This window comes from Cherax quadricarinatus, chromosome 28 (assembly GCF_038502225.1).
Source record: "Cherax quadricarinatus isolate ZL_2023a chromosome 28, ASM3850222v1, whole genome shotgun sequence".
Taxonomy (NCBI): Eukaryota; Metazoa; Arthropoda; class Malacostraca; order Decapoda; family Parastacidae; genus Cherax; species Cherax quadricarinatus.
The window spans coordinates 10,417,637-10,437,565 of record NC_091319.1 but is presented as its reverse complement, the minus strand read 5'-3'; the positions used below and the strand labels follow the sequence as shown (position 1 = coordinate 10,437,565).

The following is a 19,929-nucleotide window of genomic DNA, read 5'->3' as shown; positions in this document are numbered from 1 at the left end:
GAAGGTTCTCATTATCCATCCCATCATTTTCCTAGCAGATGTGACAGATACATTGCTGTGATCTTTGAAAGTGAGATTCTCTGACATTATCACTCCCACGTCCTTCACATTAGTTTTTCTTTCTGTTGTGTGGTTGGAATTTGTTATATACTCTGGTACAGTTTTAATTTCCAAGAGTTTTCCATAGCAGAGTAATTGAAATTTGTCTTTATTGAACTTCATATTGTTTTCAGCAGCCCATTTAAAGATTTGGTTGAAGTCTGCTTGGAGACTTGCATGTTTTCGATGGATGACACTGTCATGCAAATTCGGGTGTCATCCACAAAGGAAGACAGACTTACATCTCTGTCTATGTCAGATATGAGGATGAGGAACAGGATGGGAGTGAGAACTGTACCTTGTGGAACAGAATTTTTCACTGTAGCTGCCTCTGACTTTACCCTGTTTACTGTTACCCTTTGTGTTCTGTTTGTTAGGAAGTTAAAGATACATCTACCAACTTTTCCTGTAATCATCCAGGGAGCGAATAATTCCAAAATCTTTACTGATACTGATACCAATACGTACTCAGTTTAAAATTAGTTGATACCCCACTGATACCAATATCTATATCTGTACTAAATTTTTGGAAGATACTGATATCGAAATTTGCTGATGTTGTTGTTGTTTTGGGTTTATAGGGCCACAATCTGCTGACACCACAGATACCGATCCTGTGGCACATCCCTACTAAATAATAATTAGACATATTTGTCATTAATCAAGAAACTTAGACATCTTATCAAAAGACAAAGCCCTCAACTTTTTATCCATTCGGAAAAAAAAACAGAAAAATGCAATACAGTATTAGGGAACTAATGTACTATATTTGTCTCCAGTAACAACATATGGTATTGCCAAGCAATATGCAGATCAATCTTTTACTGGGATTATGTTTCAATCAGGGTTGAGCTTTATCAGGGGACTTCAACTGTTCCCAATGCAATGGGTATAATTATAACTATGATTTTTAGAGAGGTGGACCGGTAAGCCAGTGGAAGTCCTTGGTCAGATGACCAAAAGCTTCAGCTGTGGGTCATCATGTGACTAAGACCCGCATCAGGACACACTGGTCCTGTTTCCTGATAAACATTATACCTACCATTTCCAGTAATTTAGGCACTTTATCATACTTATACATGTCGTGAAAGTTCCCTGTATATTCTCCTTTAGTGTGTGTACTCACCTAATTGTAGGTGCAGGGGTCGATTCATAACTCCTGGCCCAACCTTTTCACTGGTCGCTACTAGGTTCACTCCTTCCCTTCTCCATGAGCTTTATCATACCTCTTCTTAAAGTTATGTATGGATCCTGCCTCCAATACATCACTTTCCAGACTATTCCACTTCCTGAAAATTCTATGACTGAAGAAATACTTCCTACATCCCTGTGGCTCAACTGAGTCTTCAGTTTCCAGTTGTGACCCCTCGTTGCTGTGTCCCATCTCTGAAACATCCTTTCCCTATCCACCTTGTCAATTCCTCAGTATTTTTTATGTCACTATCACGTCCCCCCTATCCCTCCTGTCCTCTGGCGTCGTCAGGTTGATTTCCATGAACCTCTCCTCATAAGACTAGTCTTGTTGCAAATCTTTGCAATTTCTCTAATTTCTTGACCAGGTGTGAGGGTTCCATACTGGTGATGCATACTCTAGTATGAGCCTGACGTACACATGCTACGTAATGATAGTCTAAACATCTTTTATCTTATAAACTTACTTTATATTCATAACTGCTGGCAGTCAACAAAGAATTTAGCTGTTCAGATTTCACCTTAAATATGAGTTATTATGTAAATTATCCAGCATAAAATGGACTGTTCAATGGAGACATTCATATTTTGGGATTATGCGAAAATACTTTTTTTCTTTTTTAACAAACTTGAAGTAATGCAACCTAGTAATTCTAGGTTAGGTTAGACTGGGTTACATTAGGCTTGGCTTAGTTTAGTTTAGTTCAGAAAGTTTTTATCCTACTTGTGCAAAATATAGCTAGCTGCATCGCACAACCCTAAGAATTTATTAAAAAAAAAAAGCTAAACTCAATACTATTAAACTTGGCATTACACTGACATCCAAATTACATAATTATTTTTTTGTAAGTCAATTGGAATTATAGCAATTTGCCTAATTTTATTCCCAGATTATACAATTTTAATCGTCATAAGTTTTATTTTATGTGCGAGTTATTTGTGTATTAATTAATCTAAGTATGCCCTAACTCATCCAATTTATATTAAGTACTTTAATAAGTAAGTTTATTTAGGCACAGGTACTCATAAGTACAATTATCATACATAGTGTAAATACCTATGGTAACTCAAAAAATCGGCCAGAGTGTCTTATATCCACTGGGTTCCTTGACAGACTAATTTTTATAACAAAAAAACATCACGAGAGATTATTAATAATTAGTAAATTAATGAAGAGGGGTCGTGGAGCGTAGTGAGTACTCACGTCCAAGTGGCACACACTCAGGACAACACTGGTGTGGAAGCTGCAGTGCCACCTGACCCTCTCTGCAAGAAGTGACACTACAGGGTATATGTCCACACGACAGAGTGCCATTAACACAGCGACACTGCTCACACCCCCCGGGGGACCATACTTCTCCATCCTGAGACAAGGAACATACTTCTTGTACATTAGGAAGATATATGGTCACATATTCAACATTGATAATGACAAAATAGTACATTATTGTTACAATTTCATGTAAATGTTTTTGTTGAGGCCTATCATTACGCAAAGCATTCAAATTAAATTTAATAATAACACTAATCAAATACTTATACAAATGTGTGTGTTAATATAAATAGGTTGTAATGGCGTTCAAAGTTGGTTGTCGTCTTTACTGAGGAAAGAAATTAGAGGGACATTAGGTGGATGAATATGTATACTAGTAAAAGTTCAAATAAACTGGGTACATTGGGCAATCTGTTTCACGATGCATTAATCTCAATTATCAGTCATGTAACAAATTGTTAGTGTTTAAATGTCAAGCATGGCAAACAACAGCATTCTAATAACTATATAGTTAGTTGTCTTATTGCCTAGTAATAAAACATTATTTTTTTAAGACTGCCCGTAATGCTCTGCATAACATGGGACAAACTCATTTATATACTGTACTTATAGAAATAGAGGTATTTGTTTATTTTATTTATTCGATAAACTGGACTTCGGAATGAAGGAACATAAATAGATTCCAGATACTGTACAATACCAAAATTTGCTTAGTATGAATGGGGACACCATACTGTTACACCTGGCATATCTAAGGCCCGTTTAGGTTAGTTTGCTATTGGTAATTAAATATATGTAACATTCATTTTACGTTAACCTAATCTAATCTTTGTAGTTGCTTAGAATGCACAAAAAATCAAAGAACTGTCATGCGTGCTAATTTTTTTTTATTTCACGAAACTGGATACATCGACAGTGCTGCTGCTACCCAGTGGGAACAAAAGTTAACTATATTTCCCTGTCATATTCTCTTCATTACCCTACTGAAGTGTTCCAGCTTGAGCTGGAACACTTCAGTAGGACAATGAAGATATCGTTGTAGAGTCTGGCCCTTGTATGGTAAGTGTTAAACTGCGCCCAAGGCTCAGCCCATATATTTTAACAGGCTTATTTTAACATACCCCCTTCCCTCGTGTCTCACAAATCCCTCTACGTTATTAATGGCAGTGAGCATTCAATGCCTGGCCTTTCGAGTATTTCCCATATGTACATCTCTCGTCTCCGTTCATATATAGATTATAATCTATACATGAACGGAGATGAAAAATATATCTGATAATTATCAAATAAATCTACAGTGGTCATTTTAGAAAATATATTCATAATGTCTTGAGGTGATCCACTAAACTAAATGTACAAATGAGTCAATGTGTCCAGTAGACGTTCTCTATATTTTGTAGGTGGAATGTCTTACCTGAAATGGATGGAACAGTACACGAGGGCAAAAGTTCTTCAAACACCACTATCAATGCCTTAACATTTTTCATATATTAGTTCGCATTATTCACCTCTCATGTTCCTAGCCTTTCTACACTATAATTGTTTTGGTTTCTTTCTTACTGTACCAATTTAGTTGGAATGTCACCGATGATATCGTATAATTTTCCGTTACCCAGTGGAAGATATTGTTAATCAAAATAATTTGCAAGGAACTACAGTAGAATGGCTTTGAGCCTCGTTAGGTATTGCACTGCATGTAACTGACTTACCTGGTACATTGTGTCTCCAGCATGGCAGGTCCGTACGGGTGGGAAGCAGCGTGGGCAGCAGTGTTGTGGGTGGTGGTAGAGAATGTGATGTGGTGGGCACTGTGGGTCATGGCACTGTTCCCGCTGACACACCTCAACCCATCCCTGGCACTCACACTCTAAGCACACCTCTGGTCGCCACCGACTACCATTCTGCGGAGAAACACACATGAGTACCATACAAATTTTACAGGCAGTGATGTGCATTGTGAATTGTAAGGTCATTATCGCTGTGATTTAAATTACAGCTGTCAGTTACATTATAGCTGCCAGAACCACATTATAGTCATCAGTTACAATACAGCCGTCAGAGCTACATTAGTTAAAAATGTTTATTATGCACCCCATACCCATCCTGTGGGTGGTGGTCAAAAGATTACAGAGGTACATAATGGGTCCAGGGACTGGGCCCCAAAGTTTGATAGCTGAACAAGTTACAAAGGTAATGAACTCCAGGTAGAAATGGCCACAATCATGACAAGTTACAAAGGTATTTACAGAGTACAGAGGTACATAATGGGTCCAGGGACTGGGCCCTGAAGTTTTAATAGCTGAACAAGGTACAAGGTACAAAGAGCTACATTACAACCGTCAGCGCTACTTTACAGCCCTCAGCGCTACATTACAACTGTCACCACTTCATTACAGCAATCACTGCCACGTTACAGCAGTCACAGTCTCACTACAGCTGTCACAACTATATTACAGCCGTCACTGTCTCCATCAGTGGCAAACACCGGTGTCATCGAGCACACAAACACGCAAGGGATACAATGGCTTGACGATAAAATCCGAAGTTTATTATCACTGTCATATCCTTCAAGAGAGGGAAAACGGAAATACAAATGCGGTATGATGCGAGTCCCCCACTGACAACGTTTCGCCCTTGCAGTGGCTTTTGTTCAAGTAACATGAAAAATACCGGTGCATTTATGTCTTTCCATCGTGTCGGTATTTTATACCATTTCTCTCCACCCTTCAGGGTAGGTGTTTTATGATGCTGGTAAAGGACTCTTGCTCCAAGGAACTGGAGCTACCTCTCATTCCCCAGGTGTTGTATAATCCTTAATCTGGAGATGAGGTAGTGGGAAGGGCATGTTTTCATTAATCATAGGATACACCCGCAGTGTGCTGCCATCCCATACTACGATACCTGTGACATACCTGTGGCCGGTTTTAAGTACTGGTTCTACCCTCGCAGCCCTGCCTGAGGCCAGGCTTCCCTGTTAACCGCCTAGTTAACTAAACTATTGGTGCTGGCTGCAGTGCGTGTGAGGGGAAGGGAGAAGCATAACAAGCCAGCTACCACCAGATACTATTAAGATTCATTAGTAAACAGGACAAGTGTTTCCTAACGCGGGTCTTAGTCATATGATGACCCGCCACTGACGCTTTTGGTCATCTGACCGAGGCCTTCCGCTGGCTTACCCGTCCATCCCTCTGAAAATTTATTATCATACCTCCTCAAGGTGACAGATCAATCAGGTTGTGATGGTTATGGAGGGTTGGGGCCGCTGGAAGGAAAAGCTGGTTAATCAGGTGGTCAACTGGAAAGCTTGGACTCAGGCTGGGCTGTGGGGAAAAGGGGGGGAGACGAGCACTTTAAACCAGTCACAGGTAAAGGGTGAAGAGAGAAAAGGGGAACAGATAGGAAGAGCGTGCAGCGGGAGGTGAGGGTTGGGGAGAGAAGAGTGAGGGGTGAAGAGGGCTGAAGAAAAGGGATAAGAGAGACGAGAGGAAAAGTGAGTTAGAGGCAAGGAGAGATGAGCAGAGAAGGTGAGAGGTGTGAGGGGCGGTGAGAGGAGGGGGACGGAGAGGAGGGGTGAGGGGCGGGGAGAGAGGAAGGGTGGGGAACCTAACTCATTAATTTCCTGACGCCATTATCTGCCTGCTTAAGTTAATGAACGAGCGGTCGACAGCTGGGGAAGTAGGGAGGGAGGGAGGGTGGGATGTAACAGGAAGGAGGGGGACGTAGCACAAGATAAAACAAATGACAAATAACCACAAGAGAAAGTGAGGAATGGGAGATTGAAATAATTTCTTTGTGTGTGGGTTACCAAATAACAAATTTATAAATAATACATCAGCAAATATACCCTTGTTAACCCCTTTGAAGTCCCAATCAAGACCTAAGTCAGTGTATCTATACGAGGAGTACATGAAGCAGCTCTAGCGACAAGCATTATTCTCGTGGTGTCTCTCTTAACATGAGAACAACAATACCTACTGTCAGGCCCTTCTCAAATTCAACTCTTGTCCTCATATTTGTTTAAGCTACTTTAGGCGAAGACACTGAAAAGTATGTAAATAGGACACAAGTACAATAATAATAATAAAAACGTTTTGCTCGTTGTTATTAACAAAGCTCTAAATGAGCAAAAAGTTTACGTAATTGTACCTTTTTATTTGTTTGCATAGTACCCCTCAAGGAAGGTTCCTTGATGTTGGTGAGGGGCTCTTGATTTAGGGAATTGGATCTGTGTTCCAGTTCCCCGAATTAAGCCTGAATGCCTTCCACATCCCCCCCCCCCAGGCGCTGTATAATCCTCCGGGTTTAGCGCTTCCCCCTTGATTATAATAATAATAATAATGTTTGCATAGTATCCAGGTGCTGCACCTGTGTCTTATTTACAAATTTATTTTATATCTTCAGCGTTTAGTCTGTCATGCATATTTTTTAACGTTTCCAGTAGTATTAGACTTAGGGCTGTTGTGAAGTATCGATATTTGACCTAAAAGTGAATATCGGTATCGGTGAGAAGCGGCTAATTTTGATGGTAGCGGTACTGAGTATCGGCATAAATTTTTAGTATCGTCCCATCACTAATTAGGACACCCTACTTTCTCGTGGATCACCTTCCAGAAGTCTCTCTCCGTGTGTAACAATATTTTATAGCACAGTCTTGGCACCAAGTTTTTCTGCTCACAATTAGAGTATCATCTCGTCCTTCATGTTGACACTCTTGACAAAATCGTTCCCATAAATTTTCACATATAATTTTATGTTCTACCGATAAACATTTTCTTCAGTATGCTCAATCTCTCTTCGTCCCTCATATTTCTTTGCTCTGGCAGCCAGTGTTTAACATATCTGGAGTCTATCTAGATGTTCCGGGGGTCAACGCCCCCGCGGCCCGGTTCTCGACCAGGTCTTTCTGTGTATCATGGCCTGATCAACCAGGCTGTTACTGCTGACCGTATGCAATCCAACGTACGAACCAGCACGGCAGGTCGGGTACTGACTATATCTGTCCGGTTCCCTAAAAGACAGTCAGATGTGTATTGGTAATTCCCCTTATATATGATGGGAGGCTAGTGAACAATCTTGGACCCTGGACACTTATTGTGTTTTCTTAGTGTGCTCACGACACCCCTGCTTTTCACTGGTGGTATGTTGCACCGTCTGCAGAGTCTTTTTACTTTTGTAGGGAGTGATTTCTATGTGCAGATATGAGACAAGTCCCTCTAGGATTTTCCAGGTATAAATTATGACTTATCTTTCTCGCCTGCATTCCAGGGAGTACAGGTCAAGGGCCTTCAAACGTTTCCAGTAATTAAGGTGCTTGACTGAACTAATACGTGCAGTGCAGGTTCTTTGTACATTCTCTAGATCTGTAATTTCGCCTGTCTTGAATTAGGCTGTTAGTATACAGCAGTATTCCAGTCTAGAGAGAACAAGCGACTTAGAGACGATCATCGTTAACATGGCATCTCATGTTCTAAAATTTCTTATTACCTATCCTATCATTTTCCTTGCATGTGATGATGACATTGTTGTAATCACTGAAAGTGACTTCCTTTGACATTAAAATTCCCAAGTCCTTCACGGTAGTTCCTCACTGTATTGTGTGGTTAGAATTTATTTTATACTCCGTTCCAGCTATTAGTTCCTCAAGTTTTCCATGACGGAGTAAATGAAATCTGTCCTCATTGAAAGTCACATTGTTTTCTGCGGCCCATTAGAGAACTTGGCTTATATCCTCTTGGAGACTTCCAACGTCCTCAAATAGATGGCACTCTCATGCTGATTCTAGCATTGTCTGCAAAAGAAACGGTGCTAGGGTTTACATCTGTGTATGTCATATATGAGGATGAGGGAAAGGATGGGGCGAGTACTGTATCTTGTGGAACAGAGCTTTTCACTGTGGCAGCCTCTGATTTTACTCTGCTTACCATTAATCTGTGTGTTTTTACAGTCTGTGTAGACTACAGCTGCATTCTGTTTGTCCTCCTGTGCATCCAAGACAATGTGATAATGGTCAAGTAGTTGTGAGAGGCAGGAACGACCTACCATAAACTCATGCTGCCCTGGGTTGTGTAATTGTTGGGAATCTAAGTGGTTGGCGATTTTGCTTCTTAGAACCCTATCAAAGATTTTTATAATGTGGGTAGGTAGAACTATCGGTCTACAATTATTTGCTATTGCTTTGCTGCCACCCTTATAGAGTGGGGTTCTAATTCTTGTTTTTAGCGACTTGGCGATTTTTTTTCTATTTTATTTACAGTGTTATAGTTAATTTTGGTGCTGACACCACACAACTGCTTTGTATTCCAGCGTTGTTCTAACATATTTTTTTTTAAATTTCTCTGAGTATTGCACAATCGCGTCATTAAAGTGAAGGATATTTTGAAGTGTGGCAGCTTAGCACATCATTGTATTATTATTACACTTACGTGATCATCGCGTGACAGGAGTTCATTAAACTAGGTTCATTCTCTCATTGTTTCAGGTCTTATCACACAATATTCCTCACGTGGCAACGTTGTCATTTTCATCTCCATTATGTGGCATTTGTCTACCTGAAATTCCATAAATCAATTGCCACTTGCTCAGTTTATCTAAATGATCCTATAAGGATTTGCAGTAAATCTGATTTCTTGTTTTAAATCTATATGTGGGGGGAGGGGGGAGGAAGAGGGGATACGTGCAGGCGTATAAGTATTTTATTGGTATCTTGGTATCTTGCACATGTTGTGGTGTTGTACTTCCAGCAAGATACCTAGATAACAGAAATACACGCACACACACATATATCTAAGAGGTGATATGATCAAGACACGCAAACTACTCTATAGTCTTCATGAAGTAGACGAGAGTAAACTTCTTGCCAGGGAAGAAAGTTAGGAGCCAAAACCAGAGGCTACAAATGGAAACTATACACGTCTCACCAAGTAAGACGTCAGAAAATATCTCTTTAACATACACACACTCAGTACAGAGGCGGGGCCAGGAGCTGAGTCTTGACCTTTGCAACCACAATTAGGTGAGTATACACACACACACACACACACACACACACACACACACACACACACACATATACATACACATACACACACATACACATACAGATACACACACACACACACACACACACACACACACACACACACACACACACACACACACACACACACACACACACACACACACAAACCTAACCTAACAAAACACATTAGCTTATAAATCCCCCCACCACACACACACTTTTTTTACGATAAACTGAAGCAGTAGAACATCCCAACATGATAAAAACAAAATGGGCTCTCAAAAGAGAGGACGTAAAGGCAAGGGAACCGATGATGGCTGGTTGGAAAAGGAAGAATAGATAGAACGGCTCAAGAACAAAATGGAACAACAATGGGAGAAAAGGTTAAACGAGCGTTGCAATAACATGTTAGAGCAAATATCTGCAGAGAACAAGAAGTGGGAATCACGAGCTGTAGTAGCTGAGGCAAAGATACAGAGATTGGAGGAAGAAATGGATGTGCTGATGTAGGATCTAAAGATGAGGTCTGAAAGGAGCAAGATGACTGAAATGGGAACATCAGCAGGCAGCAAGGGGACTGAAGGAGGGGATGGATCTAAGCAGTCTTTTGTAGCAGTATTATCAGGTCATCATGGTGTCTGGGAGATGATTAGGGAAACAGCAAAGGAGATGCTTAAATCAGATCCAGAGATACAGAGGGAAAAGAAATGGGAAGAGGAGAGGGAGAGGTCAATAATTATTCATGGGCTTCAGGAGGCTGAAGGGCAGACCTATAATGAAAGAAAGCAGTGGGAGAAAACAGAGATTAAGAACATCATTACAATAACAGGAGAGAGGGACATGTCTCAGGTAGAAAATTTTCACAGACTTGAGGGGTATTCGAGGAAAAAAAATCGACCAATCAGATTGACATTCAAGACAGATGTGGTACGGAACAGGATACTACAACAGAAACCACTGTTAAAGGACTCTCCAGATTATCAAAAAGTGTTCCTCAATCGAGACAGAACACGAAAGGAAAGGGAACAACTGAAAGTGAGAGCAAGACAGAACCAGTGGAAGGAAAGAGAGACAGGACAGGCAACGACAGACAGGAAAACTCAGCCTTTGGGGGAACATCAAACACAAATGCTTACAGAAACCTCTCAACCACATATCAACCACAGTAAACAGAAACGAACCTCACTCCATAGCCACCACCCCCCTAAGCACTAATTCCACAATCACAGCAGCCTCCCATAATACTGTGCCCTGCCTCCCACCCTCCCAGCCTGCACCTTCCTCTTCCATCTCCCAAAATTCAGTAATGGAAAGGAAGCTAAAGGTATGGTACACCAATGCAGATGGAATAACAAATAAGAGTGAAGAGTGGCAAGAACGAATCACTGATGCATCACCTGACATCATAGCACTAACAGAGACAAAACTTACAGGGATAACAGATGCATTTTTTCCACCTGGATATCAGATTATGAGGAAAGACAGAGAGAACAGAGGAGGGGGAGGAGCAGCATTGCTCATAAAAAAACAGTGGAGTTTTGAGGAGATGGGAGGAATGGAAAGAAAGGAAACAGACGACTTCATTGTAGGAACACTTCAGACTGGTGGTCCAAAGGCGATGATAGCAGTGATGTATAACCCACCACTTAACAGCAGGAGAACAAGAGAAGAGTATGATGTGCACATTAGGGCAATGGTGGATACACTAGCTGAAGTGGCCAGGAGGGCTCATATGGGTAGGACAAAATTGCTTATAATGGGGGATTTCAATCATAAAGAGATTGACTGGGAAAACCTAGAGCCACATGGGGGACCAGAAACATGGAGGGCTAAGATGTTGGAGACTGTATTGGAGAACTTTATGCATCAACATGTTAGGGATACAACCAGAGAGAGAGAGAGAGAGAGAATGTTGCAGAAAGGCTGGATCTCATATTCACCTTGAATAGTTCAGACATAAGGGATATCACCCACGAAAGACCCTTTGGCGCTAGTGATCATGATGTCCTGAGTTTTGAATATCTTGTTGAGTTAACAGTGGAAAATGCAGCAGCACGAGAACAAAGAAAGAAACCAAACTTCAAAAAAGGGGACTACATAGGAATGAGAAGTTTCATGCATGAAGTGCAGTGGGAAAGAGAACTAGATGGAAAGACAGTAAATGAAATGATGGAAATAGTAACCACTAAGTGCAGAGAGGCAGAGGAAAGGTTCATACCAAAGGGAAACAGAAAAAATGGTAAGACCAGAGTGAGCCCATGGTTTAATTGGAGGTGTAAAGAGGCCAAAGTCAAGTGTGCGAGAGCATGGAAAAGGTATAGAAGGCAAAGGACTCAAGAAAACAAGGAGCTGAGCAGAAGAACCAGAAACGAATGTGCAAGGATAAGGAGAGAGGCCCAGAGGCAATACGAGAACGACATAGCATCAAAAGCCAAATCTGAACCCAAGTTGTTATACAGTCACATTGGGAGAAAAACAACAGTCAAGGACCAGGTAATCAGGCTGAGGAAAGAAGGAGGGGAGCTGACGAAGAGTGACCAAGAAGTATGTGATGAACTAAACAAAATATTTAGAGAAGTATTCACAATAGAGTCAGGAATGCTTCCAGCAAACTGTGGAGGTAGGGTGCACGAGCAGGCGCTGGACACAATACACAACCAAGGTAGAGGTGAAGAAACTGCTAGACGAACTCGATACCTCAAAGGCGGTGGGCCCAGATAACATATCTCCATGGATACTGAGAGAGGGAGCAGAGGAACTGTGTGTGCCATTAGCAGCAATCTTCAGTAAATCTATCGAAACAGGGCAGTTACCTGATGCGTGGAAGACAGCACATGAAGTTCCAATTTTTAAGAAAGGGGACAAACAGGCAGCATTAAACTACAGACCAGTGTCACTGACTTGTATAGTATGTAAAGTCACGGAAAAGATTATCAGGAGAAAAGTAATGGAACACATTGAAAAGATTGGGCTCATACATGACAGTCAGCATGGCTTCAGAGATGGGAAATCCTGTGTCACAAATTTACTTGAGTTCTACGATAAGGTAACAGAAGTAAGACAGGAGAGAGAGGGGTGGGTAGATTGCATCTTTTTAGATTGCAAGAAGGCTTTTGACACAGTACCACACAAGAGACTGGTGTAAAAATTAGAGGAGCAGGCAGGAATAAAGGGGAAAGTACTGCAATGGATCAGGGAATACCTGACAGGAAGGAAACAACGTGTGTTGGTATGTGCTGAAGTGTCGGAGTGGGCGAATGTGTCGAGTGGGGTTCCACAAGGTTCAGTCCTAAGCCCGGTGCTATTTCTTGTATACGTGAATGACATGGTAGAAGGAATAGATTCAGAAGTGTCACTGTTCGCTGATGATGTGAAACTGACGAGGAGAATACAAGTGGGAGAGGATCAGTTAAGATACAAGGGGATCTGGACAAACTGCAAGTATGGTCCGACAAATGGCTCCTGGAGTTTAACCCCAGTAAGTGTAAGGTCATGAAGATTGGGGAAGGACACAGAAGACCGCAGACGGAGTACAGGTTAGGAAACCAACAGCTGCAAACGTCAGTTAAAGAAAAGGATCTTGGGGTAAGCATTATAACGAACAAGTCCCCTGTGGCACACATCAGTCAAATAACTGCTGCAGCATATGGGAGATTGGCAAACCTGAGATTGGCGTTTAGACATCTGAGTATGGAGTCATTCACGACATTGTACACAGTGTACGTAAGGCCTATACTGGAATATGCAGTGCCAGTATGGAACCCTCACTTAGTCAAACACGTCAAGAAATTGGAGAAAGTGCAAAAATTTGCAACACGATTAGTCCCGGAACTGAGGGATATGTCTTATGAGGAGAGGTTAAGGGAACCCAACCTGATGACACTAGAGGATAGGAGGGATAGAGAGGACATGATAAGAACGTATAAAATACTAAGAGGCATTGACAACGTGGACAAGGATGGAATGTTTCAGAGATGGGATACAGAAACACGGGGACACAATTGGAAACTGAAAACCCAGATGAGTCATAGGGATGTTAGGAAGTATTTCTTTAGTCTTAGAGCTGTCAGGAACTGGAATAATCTGGAGAGTGAAGTAGTGGAAGCAAGTTCCATAAATAGCTTTAAGAAGAGGTATGACAAATATCATGGAGCAGGGAGAGAGTGAATTAGTATCGACCAGTGAAGAGGCGGGGCTAGGAGCTATGACTCGACCCATGCAACCACATATAGGTGAGTACATATAGGTGAGCACACACACACTGGGAAAAATATAGAATGCATACTGCATAAGACAAAAACAGCGATACCTGCATTGTTGCTTGAGAGCAAAGAGGGTGGGAGGAAGTGTAGTGTGGAGGGAGGGCCGTCCTGTAGCTCCAAGAACATGATAATTATGAAGGTAGGCGGGTGCAAGTCAGAGGGCGTAGCAACCATATATGTTAATCACCTCTACTACTGACTCTTGCAGATGGCTCAGCTAAGATAGTGTTTGCCTGCCTCTCTTCTCCTTGTTCACCGCAGCTCTTCCTCTCCCTCCCTCCCTCCCACTCTGTCTTCTTCTCTTCTAGTCTCAACTACAAATTACTGTTTTCCAAGAGTAATAACAAATATAACAATGTTTTCCTGACGCAGATATCTACGACGAATTATTATTAATTTTATTAGCATTAGTATGATTATTGCACAGACAAGCGCTAAACCTACAGGAGTCATACAGGGCATAGGGGGAGGGAGCTCCAATTCCTCGGTTCAAGAGCTCTTCAGCATCAAGGTACCCCCTGGAACCTTTTATTATTATTATTATTATTAATTAATCTCGTATTTACTTTTCAGAGGTTCCAGTGAGAAGCGTTCACACGGGGAGGCATTAACTAGCTACCAGCCAGCATGCTGTGTAGGTCACAGTCAGCATGCTGTGTGGCTCACAGTCAGCATGCTGTGTGGGTCACAGTCAGCATGCTGTGTGGGTCACAGTCAGCATGCTGTGTGGCTCACAGTCAGCATGCTGTGTGGCTCACAGTCAGCATGTTGTGTGGGTCACAGTCAGCATGCTGTGTGGGTCACAGTCAGCATGCTGTGTGGCTCACAGTCAGCATGCTGTGTGGCTCACAGTCAGCATGCTGTGTGGGTCACAGTCAGCATGCTGTGTGGGTCACAGTCAGCATGCTGTGTGGGTCACAGTCAGCATGCTGTGTGGCTCACAGTCAGCATGCTGTGTGGCTCACAGTCAGCATGCTGTGTGGGTCACAGTCAGCATGTTGTGTGGGTCACAGTCAGCATGCTGTGTGGCTCACAGTCAGCATGTTGTGTGGGTCACAGTCAGCATGTTGTGTGGGTCACAGTCAGCATGTTGTGTGGGTCACAGTCAGCATGTGTGGGTCACAGTCAGCATGTTGTGTGGGTCACAGTCAGCATGTTGTGTGGGTCACAGCATGTTGTGTGGGTCACAGTCAGCATGTTGTGTGGGTCACAGTCAGCATGTTGTGTGGGTCACAGTCAGCATGTTGTGTGGGTCACAGTCAGCATGTTGTGTGGGTCACAGTCAGCATGTTGTGTGGGTCACAGTCAGCATGTTGTGTGGGTCACAGCATGTTGTGTGGGTCACAGCATGTTGTGTGGGTCACAGCATGTTGTGTGGGTCACAGCATGTTGTGTGGGTCACAGCATGTTGTGTGGGTCACAGTCAGCAAACAAGTCCATAGAAGAACAAGAAACTTCATCAGGTAGAAATGACAAGTAGAAAACTAGTGATTCTTATACAAGATAAAGACATCATTACTACCAACACTGTAACTGTCATTACCACCACCAGTCATCACCAACACTACTACCAACACTGTAACTGTCATTACCACCACCAGTCATCACCAACACTACTACCAACACTGTCATTACCACCACCAGTCATCACCAACACTACTACCAACACTGTAACTGTCATTACCACCACCAGTCATCACCAACACTACTACCAACACTGTAACTGTTATTACCACAACCAGTCATCACCAACACTACTACCAACACTAACTGTCATTACCACCACCAGTCATCACCAACACTACTACCAACACTGTAACTGTCATTACCACCACCAGTCATCACCAACACTACTACCAACACTGTCATTACCACCACCAGTCATCACCAACACTACTACCAACACTGTAACTGTCATTACCACCACCAGTCATCACCAACACTACTACCAACACTGTAACTGTTATTACCACAACCAGTCATCACCAACACTACTACCAACACTAACTGTCATTACCACCACCAGTCATCACCAACACTACTACCAACACTGTAACTGGCATTACCACCACCAGTCATCACCAACACTACTACCAACACTGTCATTACCACCACCAGTCATCACCAACACTACTACCAACACTGTAACTGTCATTACCACCACCAGTCATCACCAACACTACTACCAACACTGTAACTGTCATTACCACCACCAGTCATCACCAACACTACTACCAACACTGTAACTGTCATTACCACCACCAGTCATCACCAACACTACTACCAACACTAACTGTCATTACCACCACCAGTCATCACCAACACTACTACCAACACTGTCATTACCACAACCAGTCATCACCAACACTACTACCAACACTGTAACTGTCATTACCACAACCAGTCATCACCAACACTACTACCAACACTGTAACTGTCATTACCACAACCAGTCATCACCAACACTACTACCAACACTGTAACTGTCATTACCACAACCAGTCATCACCAACACTACTACCAACACTGTAACTGTCATTACCACAACCAGTCATCACCAACACTACTACCAACACTGTAACTGTCATTACCACCACCAGTCATCACCAACACTACTACCAACACTGTAACTGTCATTACCACCACCAGTCATCACCAACACTACTACCAACACTGTCATTACCACCACCAGTCATCACCAACACTACTACCAACACTGTAACTGTCATTACCACCACCAGTCATCACCAACACTATTACCAACACTGAATGTGTCACCAATACTGTATGTCATCACTACCGCTACTACTACTTCTACTACCACCACTATATCTGTCACCACACTACTATTACCACTGCATCTGTCACTACCACTATTACTACCACCGTATCTGTCACCACCACCACTACTACCACTACCACCGTATCTGTCACCACCACCACTACTACCAATACTATACATATATGTCACCACCACGACTACTACCACTGAATCGGCACTCTACCACTATTATTACTATCCCTGTGTCCACTACCTGTCATCACCACCACTACTACCAACACTCATTACCACCACTACCACTACTACGAGCACAGATTCACTACCACCGTTAACACTACTACTACTTGCCCCACCACCAGTCCAACCACCCTTTCCACCACAACTACAACCACCAATTACACTGCCACTACTACCGCCATCACTAACGACACCACCATGACAAGCACCATCACAGCTACCACCACCACCACCACCATTACCATTATTACTCTAATAGCCGTCACAACGAAACCCTATACATTAAGTACCAAATCTGTCTCAAAATACTTCTTCAAGCAGCAGGAAATTCACAGTCCACCACTACAACCACGTCCATTACCACCCATACATTACCACCACATCCATACCATATTCCTTGAAGAAGAAGAAGACGAAGAATGAGAAAATAAAAAGAAGAAAAGGAAATACCTAGAGAGAATTATAATTTCCCTAAGTAAGGCGAGAGGTGGAAACATGACACTACCATCACTAATTGTTGTACAGGAAAAAAACAAATTGTGTTTTGAATAACGAAAAAACAGCTGAGACGAGAGAGAGAGAGAGAGAGAGAGAGAGAGAGAGAGAGAGAGAGAGAGAGAGAGAGAGAGAGAGAGAGAGAGAGAGAGAGAGAGAGAGAGAGAGAAAGACATAGCTGGCGCTTTCGACCGGGTGTGGCACCAGGGCCTCTTAGCAAAACTTCAAGCACTGGGAATTGCAGGCTCTACGCTATGTCTCCTCAGTGATTACCTTCATGGTAGATCTCTAAGTGTAGTTCTCAATGGAACGGAATCAGCAAGACATCCTATCGGGGCAAGTGTTCCACAAGGAAGCGTGCTGGGACCATTGTTATGGAATGTCTACTTCAATGACCTTCTTCATCTCATCCTAGAATCACATGCATATGCAGACGACTGTACAATGACATTCACTTATCCAAGAGAAGAAATGCCAGCTGCTCTAAGCTACATCAATCACCAGCTGAGAGCTATATCAGCTTGGGGAAATAGATGGCAAGTAACATTTGCACCTGAGAAAACGCAAATGATGATCGTCTCTAGGCACCAAGATGGTAATGCTGGTGCAGTAGTAAGGATGAATAGGAGGGTGTTGGCACCTGGAGAAGAAGTTGATATCCTTGGGGTGAAATTTGACTCCAAACTAACCATGAAGAACCATGTTGTAAATCTTGCAAACAAGGCAGCCAGGAAGCTTACAACACTTCGCCGTATCTCGCATCTGCTCCACTTTCTTGGTTTGCCTGCCCCCCCCCTCCCTCTCTCATCTGCGACTGCTTGACAGAGTAGAGAACAGAGCAAGACGTCTCATCTCTCGCCTGGACCCATCCTGGATAGATCTATCATTTCAGCAGAGCCTTCAACATAGGAGGGATGTGGGTGGGCTTACTGTTATATACAAGGCCAATATTGTCAAAGTACCATACTTGGATCCACTTCGAGGACAGCGTGAAACAAGCTTTTATGCCACAAGACGCGCAGAAAGCTGTACCCTTCTCCAGAACATCTCTCCATCTGAGATCATACATACCCAGGATGACTCGAGTATGGAACACATTCGTACAGCATAATGATGTCAACGAGATAAAGTCAGTTGATCAAATGAAAATGCTGGCCCACAGATGGCTCCAACTTCATCCTCTTCCCTACTTGTATGTCTCATAACAATAAAAATGCTTTCAAATGAGCTGATGTAGGTAACAGCTCCTAGCTTGCCAATAAAGTTAGGAATCCTTAAACTGTAAATAACTTGTCAATAAAGCTAGGGATCCTTAACCTTGTAAAACCCTGTTTAAAAAAAAAAAAAAAAAAAAAAAAAAAAAAAGAGACAGACAGACAGAAATTTAAAATGATCCTAATTCAACATCATACACAATTCAGTCACAGACTAAATAAATAAATAAATAATACTAATAATAATAATCATAATAAGGAAGTAACGAGGTTGTTTATTCTGGCTGCACATATACTAACATATATGGAGAGAGAATAAGGAGACTAATGCTACTGACATCAATTTTCTTCATAACAATATAGAGAACATTAAAGTTATGAAGATAAACATATAGAAGTATTAGAAAATGTATGGTGGCCTGGGTGTTAACACTCACCCTTACACTCAACATTCTAAATCATGTACTCAACATTCACAATCATGTACTCAACATTCACAATCATGTACTCAACATTCACAATCAACATATTCAACATTCACAATCATCATGTACTCAACATTCACAATCATCATATATTCAACATTCACAATCATGTACTCAACATTCACAATCATCATATACTCAACATTCACAATCATGTACTCAACATTCACAATCATGTACTCAACATTCACAATCAACATATTCAACATTCACAATCATCATGTACTCAACATTCACAATCATCATATATTCAACATTCACAATCATATACTCAACATTCACAATCATGTACTCAACATTCACAATCATGTACTCAACATTCACAATCATCATATACTCAACATTCACAATCATCATATACTCAACATTCACAATCATGTACTCAACATTCACAATCATCATATACTCAACATTCACAATCATGTACTCAACATTCACAATCATGTACTCAACATTCACAATCATCATATACTCAACATTCACAATCATGTACTCAACATTCACAATCATCATGTACTCAACATTCACAATCATCATGTACTCAACATTCACAATCATCATGTACTCAACATTCACAATCAACATACTCAACATTCACAATCATCATGTACTCAACATTCACAATCATGTACTCAACATTCACAATCATCATGTACTCAACAAGTATAACGAAAAAAAATCGTCACTCTTCAAGAAATAATAACTTAGCCGTTTTCTATAAAAGTGACTGGCGCCGTTTTCTAAAAAAAATTGACTGATAAAAAGCGTGTGACGCGCTGTTTTCTATAAAAGCGACTGATGGGACCGTTTTCTATTTTGAAATACTTCACATATTTAAAAAAAAATCACATGGAACGTCCATAAAAATCTATA

The 19,929-nt window shown here is 41.7% G+C and overlaps 1 protein-coding gene across 1 annotated transcript in view; it reads right to left on the bottom strand.

Annotated features, from left to right (window-relative positions):
• The window catches only part of LOC128693156 (extracellular matrix organizing protein FRAS1-like), a 252,677-nt gene that overhangs the window by 154,575 nt on the left and 78,173 nt on the right, over positions 1 to 19,929 (bottom strand). Inside the window, exons 3-4 of the mRNA XM_070089393.1 lie at positions 4,273 to 4,464; positions 2,495 to 2,654 (exon numbers count right to left, since the gene is read on the bottom strand). Of these exons, the coding sequence (XP_069945494.1) occupies positions 2,495 to 2,654; positions 4,273 to 4,464 (352 nt within the window). The remainder of the gene's footprint in view (positions 1 to 2,494; positions 2,655 to 4,272; positions 4,465 to 19,929) is intronic.